We start from the raw sequence: 7,808 nt of genomic DNA on the forward strand, positions 1-7,808 counted from the left end.
CTCTGCTTCAGGCTTTCTGTTTTCCATCTCTCATGTAAATGAGACCTAGGGCAGTTGATTCATTCTTGTCACCCTTATCTGGTGAGGGTCTTAGGTGTGTCTCTCACTGCATCTTAATTAGTTTCGTTTAGGTAGAGGAGGGGAGGGAGGGGGGGTGAGTCCTTTGTGAGTCAGAGAGACTGCATCCTGTGCCCCGATTGCCCAAGAACACAGAGCTGAGACGTAACAATTCATAGATGTTTTGGTTGGAAGGAACCTTAGCAGATCATTGAGTCCAACCCCCTGCCCCAGGTAGGAAAGAGCGCTGGGGTCATGTGACCCCAGCCAGGTGCACACCTAGCCTCCTCTTAAAGACCCCCAAGGTATGGGAGACCACCATCTCCCTTGAAAGCCCATTCCAGATTTTGGCAATCCTTACTGTAAAGAAGTTCTTCCTGATGTCTAACCTAAATCTGCTCTCCGTCAGGCTGTGGCCATTGTTCCTAGTTTCTCTGAGAGGTGCCCTGGTAAAAAGAGCATCTCCTATTCCTTGCTGCTCCCTCCCCTCCCCCGATGAATTGGTAGGTGGTCACAAGATCGCCTCTCAGCCTTATTTGCAGAGGCTGAAGAGATCCAGGTTCCTCGTAGGGCCTTGCCTACAGGCCCCTAACCACATGAGTGTCCCTCCTCTGGACCCTCTTGAGGTTGTCCACATCCATCTAGAAGTGCAGCACCCAAAACTGGATGCAGTACTCCAACTGTGGCCTGACCACTGCCACATAGATGGGAAGTATCACCTCCCTGGACCTGTTCGTGATGCATCTGCTAACGCATGATAAAGTGCAGTTAGCATTACTGATTGCTTCATCACATTGACAACTCATGCTCATCTTGGAGTCAACAATGACTCTGAGATCCATTTCCACTGCTTGAGATCCATTTCCCCTGCTGTGATGCTGAGAGGGTCACCCCCCAGCCTGTAAGTGTGCTGACGATTCCTTCTCCCCACGTGCAGCACTTTGCATTTTTCTTTGTTGAACTGCATCCTATTCTGTTCTGCCCACTTTCCCAACCTGACCACCTGGATCCACTCTCTACCCACGAGTGTGTTAACTTTACCCCATCATTTGGTATCATCTGTGAATTTGGACAGAGTGCCCTCCACACCCTCGTCCAAGTCACTGATGAAGACATTGAACAGCACAGGTCCAAGGACTGAGCCCACATCTTTCCAGGTCAATACCGACCTGTCCATCACCATTCTCTGGGTGTGACCCCTAAGCCAATTTGCCACCCATCTGACCATGTAGTCATCTACATCACAGCCACTCAGTTTATTTATGAGAATAGGATGAGATACTGTATCAAAGGCTTTCTTAAAACCAAAGTAGATGACATCTACCTTGATTGCTGTGTCTAAACATTTTGTGATCCATATTGAAGAAGTTAGATTTTTTTCATCCTCACTACTGCTAGTATATGATTCTTCTAAAACATCATCCTAAGGAAAGGAAGGATGGAGAGTAGCAGAGTCAGGACCCTGGGCTTCAGAAAAGCAGACTTTGACTCATTTAGTGAATTGATGGGCAGGCACCCCTGGGAAGCCAGTCTAATGGCCAGAGGAGCCCAGGACAGCTGTACTTTAAGGATGCCTTACTAAGAGTGCAGGAACAAACCATCCCGATATCCAAGAAGACTAGCAAGTATGGCAGAAGACCAGCTTGGCTTAGAAGGGAACTCTTCAGTAAACTAAATCACAAAGAGGGATCCTATGAGACCTGGAAACTTTGACAAATGACTAGCAAGGAGTATAAGAGTATTGCTCAGGCATGCAGGGATGAAGAAGGAAGGCCTAAGCCTAACTGGAGTTACAGCTAGCAAGGGACATGAAGGGTAAAAAGAAGGGTTTTTACAAGTATGTCAGCAACAAGAGGAGGATCCAGGAAAGTGTGGATCCCTTACTGAATGGGGGAGGCAACCTAGTGAGAGAGGCTGAAGAAAAGGCTGAAGTGCTCAATGCCTTTTTTACTTTAGTCTTCACAGGCAAGGTCAGCTCCCAGACTACTGCACCTGGCAGCACATTTTGGGGGGAAGGTGAGCAGCCAACAGTGGCAAAAGAACAAGTTAGGGACTATTTAGAGACTGTTTAGACTACATAGGGATTATATAAGTCCATGGGGCCAGATGGGATATACCCAAGAGTACCGATGGAGCTGGCTGATGTGATTGCAGAGCACTGGCCATCATCTTTGAAAACTCATGGTGAGTGGGAGAGCACCCAGATGATTGGAAAGGGGAAAATACAATACCCATATTTAAGAAAGGGCGGAAGAAGGATCTGGAGAACTACAGACCAGTCAGCCTCCATGGAAAAATCATGGAGCAGGTCCTCAAGGAATCCATTTCTAAGATTGAAGAAGGTGGTGATTAGGGACAGTCAGCATGGATTCACCAGTGGCAAGTCATGCCTGATTAACCTGATTGTCTATGATGGGGTGACTGGCTCTGTGGATGCAGGGAGACCAGTGGATGTGGTATACCTTGATTTTAGCAAGGCTTTTCATACGGTTTCCCACAACATTCTTGCAGGCAATCTAAGGAAATACAGGCTGGATGAATGGACTGTAAAGTGGATAGAAAACTGGCTGGAGCATCGGGTTCAGAGGGTAGTAATCAATGACTCTATGCCTTGTTGGAAGCTGGCATCAAGTAGAGTGCCCCAGGGGCTCGTCCTGCCTTAGTCAGCACTGCTTTAATAGTGTTGGTGTTGGCACGTGTCGGCAGCGTATTGCACAGTAATTCCAGCCACTGCAGCAAATTTGATGGCGTAATGTGCCTTAAATGACTTGGGGTGCAGCAAAATAAAACTTCTCCTCTGAGGAGTTTTAGTTTGCTGCCCTATAGAGGTGGAGAGAAGCACCGGGCTGCATGCAGCTCAGGGGCTCTGCAGGAAGCCCATGCAGGCAGCCTGACAGCAGCCCAGGAAAGCAGGCTTCACTCAAGAAAAGTGGAGAGCCTGATTTTTTTTTCTCTGGAGCCTGCCTGCCTGAGCTGTGCGGGGGCCCAGTGCTTCCCTCTGTGGCTGTGGTGCCCCCTGGAACTGCCCGAGCCGCATGCCTGCAGGTGGGTGCCACCTCGGGGGTGGCACCAGCCGCCCCCCCCAGCCCAAGACCACTCCTCCCACCACCACTCCACCCGCCAGCAGCTCGCCCTCCAGTCCCTGCTGCCAGAAAGGCAGGTAAGTTTGGGTGTGTGCACAACACAGGGGTTTAAAGGGTCCTAAATTGAGGCAGTGTTTTTAAAAACCCAGCACTTCAATTTAGGGCCCCCATTTCATCTACACTTGCCCCAGGTGCAAGAGTTCAAGCCCCAAAAAACATATTGAACTACTCTGGTGCCTAAGAGACTGAAGGCAGTGATTTTTCCCCCACTCTGAAAAGTACCTAGAAACATGCCTAGAAGTGCTAATTCACAAACTGGGCAGCTCATTCCCCTTGAGGCGTCTGATTTAGTAGGAAAGCTCTCAGTATCGTTACTATGCCCACCAACTGCACAGGATTCATCTCCAAGCACTAGCGTTGTTTTCATTCAGAACCAAAAGTGGAGTAGGAGGAGTCTAGTGGTTAGAGACCTCACCCAGGTTGAGGCTGTTCATGCTCGCATTTGCTACCTCTCATGAGAGCTGTTATAACCGGTAGGCTACATCAGTGGGAAATAAGGGTGACTTTCCGCTTCTGTCACTAAAACTGTTCCTTCCTGAATGAGAGCACGAGTCAAAGCATCAAAGATAGAGTAAGAAAGAGGTTACCCCCTTTTTATGGCTGCAGAGAAAGCTTGAAAACCTGAAGTCAGTGCACCCCAAAGGAAACCAGAAGGCAAGTAAAAAGACCCCAATATAAACTCATTCCTATATTTACAGCCTTGTGATTTTAAATCAAATCTCATGGTTTTCAGGGCATAGGATTGTGACACAGTTTGTGCATGAGGTTTGGCACTATAGCAGACTTGATTTACAAGATGGGGTCTTGCTTGATCCCACATCCTTGGTCTCCAGGCAGGGATGCACTGAGTAAAACTCTCCTGTGTGCTTTTTGGAGGAGGTCTGGGATGATGACTGCAGTGTCTCTTCCCAGCTTCTAGGTGAAATCACCCTAAATTTAAGATACCACAAACTGTAGGAGAGTCAGAAGTGTGGGCCTTCTGCACCACAAACTTGTCCTCAGAAAGACTGGAGCCCATTTCCCTGCTCTTCCTTTGAGATCCCCTGAAGCTAACACATCTCTAAGTGTGAAGACATGATTGCATTACCTGATTTTCATGATGACTGGTTTTATGTCAACATTTTTGACACTGTCCAAGGAAAAGAGAAATGTATCCCCAAGGAGCTGACACTGCCTATAGCAACCGGGAAGCTACACATCTAGTCCCCTGCAGTCTAACGGGAGGGGTTTTAGCAGAGGGTCTGTATGACACTGTGTTGGGAAGTGTTTCCAAGCCCCTTGAAACAAGGTGAGCTTCAATCCAATCTCACGTGAAACAGTGGCATCAGTAGATTGATCCCTGATTCACACTATCGCTGCACTAGCAGAAGTGAGATTGGGACAGGACTGCCGATGCTATGGAGAGCTATTGCATCTGTTTTTCATTCCAGGCTTACTGAAGGCCAGCTGGACATTAACAGCAGATCCTAGGCATGCCAGCTTTCAACAGCAGTATCTTCACCACAGCCACCTTCATCCTTGTTGGCATCCCTGGATTGCGAGAAGCTCATTTCTGGTTGGCCTTCCCACTGTGCTTACTGTACCTATTTGCTGTCCTAGGGAACTGCACTGTTATGTATATCATTAAAGTTGAGCAAAGCCTGCATGAGCCCATGTACCTTTTCCTTTGCATGCTCGCTGCTATTGATATACTGATATCCATGTCCACCATGCCCAAAATGATGGACCTATTCTGGTTCGACTCTACCACCATTGATTTCAATGCCTGTCTCATTCAGATGTTTTGCATCCATTCCCTCTCCGGCATGGAGTCCACCGTTTTGTTAGCCATGGCTTTTGATCGCTATGTAGCCATCTGCTGCCCCTTGCGGCATGGAGCTATCCTCACAAACTCCCGGATAGCCAACGTAGGACTGGCAGCAGTCATTCGAGGAACTGCCCTGATGGCCCCCTTACCCATTTTTATTCAAAGGCTTCCTTTCTGCAGGTCCAGAGTCCTTTCCCATTCCTACTGCTTGCATCAAGACGTCATGAAACTGGCCTGTGCTGACATAAGGGTGAATATCATATACGGCTTAATCGTGATCATTTCTGCCATTGGACTGGACTCACTCCTGATCTGCCTATCTTACATCTTCATTCTCCGGGCTGCCTTCAGTTTGAGCCGGGAGGCACGGTTCAAGGCACTGGGCACTTGTATCTCCCACATCTGTGCCGTCTTCTTGTTCTACGTGCCATTCATTGGCTTGTCAATGGTGCACAGGTTTGGGAACATACACGGTTCAGTTGTCCATATAGTGATGGCCAACATCCACTTGCTGGTGCCCCCCGTGCTCAACCCAATAGTGTACGGGGTGAAAACCAAGCAGATCCGTCAAAGGATCATGAGGCTGTTCCAAAGAGCAAGGAGATGGCACCATTCACCCAGCCAGGTACACAACCGCTTTGAAAAACACTAGTGAATTTCCCACATATCAGAAGCAAAATATTATTTGCCGATGAGGGTCATTCCCCCATCCTGTACCTGAAATAAACCTGAGGCAGCTCAAAATTACAAATATCCAGTGCCTGGAGATCTCCTTCCTCCCAAGAGCCACAGCAATGCCAGCAAGGGAACTGGAAATGAGTCTGAGGGAGTCCGTCCTCTCCCTGGCCCTGACATCTGATCCTACAAGAGTCCCCGGGAGGTAACAAGACTCAATAGCCTGGCTGCAGCCCCAAAATAGTGGACAGAAGCCCAAAGAACCCCAGAGAAACCTATAAAAACTACCCATCTCTTGACCTTCCCTTGAGTTCAACAGGATTAATAGTCCATCACCAAGGACAAAACGTGACCAACTGATTTCACTTCAGTTGCTGCCTCTGGGACATTACGTCATCTTGAAACCTTGAAGGTCAACCTGTGCTGGTGGGATACATCATACCCAGACACTCATGGCAAAAATAAGGAGAAATAAAACATGGTTGTATAGATGGTTGAAACGCTCTACAACAGGGGTGTCCAACCTTTTTGAATGTGGGGCCAGATCACGAACATTTTATCACCCAGTAGGCTGGCGAACCATATTCAAAGACCTCACAGGAAGCGGTATCACATCACCCTCCCAAAATGAAAGCACAGTGTTTACTTTCATTTCCCGTCGCAGCACCTCGGACCTCAGAAAACAGCTTGGAGGGCCGCATGGTGGCCCATGGACTGTATGTTGGACAAGCCTGCTCTACAGTCAAAGATGGCCACATCTTGCCCTTTTATGTTGCTGCCGACAGCAGGTGGCTGAACCACGCCAGTCAAAACAGTTCCCTAGACTCAGGCAGAGCTTTGACTTTGACCTGAAGTTGCACTTCAGACTCTCAAGTTTGATTTTTTTTTTCTATACATTGATGTATCCAGCCTTCATTATGGCAAAAGCAGCCTTGAAAAAGCTAGCCATGGGTACGCAAGGCAGGCAGTGCTACCCACCTGAGTCTCCATATCTAGTAGGCAGTGGAAGGGCTATTTCACAAAACCAAGTAGCACTGAAAAACCTAAAAGGTCTGGAATGAGAAACCACAGGCTCAACTTTAAATGCATCTGGTGCTGTTGACTTCAAACTTTCATTGGAAGCCTTCCAGAGCCCAACATTTCTTCTGTGCTTTAATGGACTAAAATGTTTGTGTCTCGGTTTAGGCACGTCGTTTAATCAGATGCTGGAAAAGGGGTGAAGGATGTCACAAATGAAACACTTGAACCTGAGATCACTCCTAGAAGAGTTTAAGAAATTTCCAAGTATTCAATAGAGGCACCATGATACTACGTGTGCATCAAATACTTGTTGGGCTGCTTTGGATTTCTCTTGTTCAGCTTTTTATTTTGGTTACTGATTTTGAAATGATTGGGTATTAATATGAAACATTACTGGTATTTAAATCAGATTCCTGCACCTTATACTTTTTAATTATTCTAATCCCCATGCACCTTGTTCATGATTATTAATGATTATTAATGATTAATGATTTTAATCCCCATGTAGCTTTTGCTTCTTTACTACATGAAATAAAGAAAAAAAGAGGGCCGCATCCAGATGAGCGCGCATGTGCCTGTTGCAGTATCTCACAGCAGTATAAGATGCCGCAAAAGACATGCCAAGAATGAAAAAATGTGCAGCGCAAACTCTAATTTTGATACCGGGAAATCCCGGTAGGTAGCCCATTCCAGTGCTTCACCACCCTCCTCCTGAGAAAGATTTCCTAATATCCAACCTAAACCTCCCTTGAGAGAACAGAAGACTGAAAGGAGCCATCGAGTCCAGTTCCCTGCATCCATACATGCTCATTCCTCCAAACTGATTTTCCAAATCCTACACAGCTACAAGCCACAAACCAGAAAATAAGGACCTCCCTTAGAGATTGTCCAGATCAGTTAGGCTCTCGCAAAGCCTTGAAACCCACTGTGGCAGAAATGCCCCGTCGGTGCCCCTCTCCAGAGATCTGTCTCAGCCAGCCTGAGAGGCTGCTGTTGAATCTCTCACAGCGGGGATCTCGCTCCTTGTCTGCAGACAAAAGCCTGGTGCCTGGGAGGCGATGCTCTGGTCACCTGGGCAGGGGGGGAAAGACCCGGCCCTGCGCGCG

At 47.6% G+C, this 7,808-nt stretch overlaps 1 protein-coding gene across 1 annotated transcript in view; it reads left to right on the forward strand.

Moving 5' to 3' along the window:
• LOC102380353 (olfactory receptor 51E1-like) overlaps window positions 1-5,659 on the forward strand; it is a 14,420-nt gene extending 8,761 nt beyond the window's left edge. The window contains exon 2 of the mRNA XM_006032093.1: window positions 4,631-5,659. Coding sequence (XP_006032155.1) covers window positions 4,673-5,659 — 987 coding nt within the window. The 5' untranslated portion in view covers window positions 4,631-4,672. The remainder of the gene's footprint in view (window positions 1-4,630) is intronic.
• The last annotated feature ends 2,149 nt before the right edge of the window (window positions 5,660-7,808 follow it).

The sequence above is a fragment of the Alligator sinensis genome, unplaced genomic scaffold, assembly GCF_000455745.1.
Source record: "Alligator sinensis unplaced genomic scaffold, ASM45574v1 scaffold364_1, whole genome shotgun sequence".
Lineage (NCBI taxonomy): Eukaryota > Metazoa > Chordata > Crocodylia > Alligatoridae > Alligator > Alligator sinensis.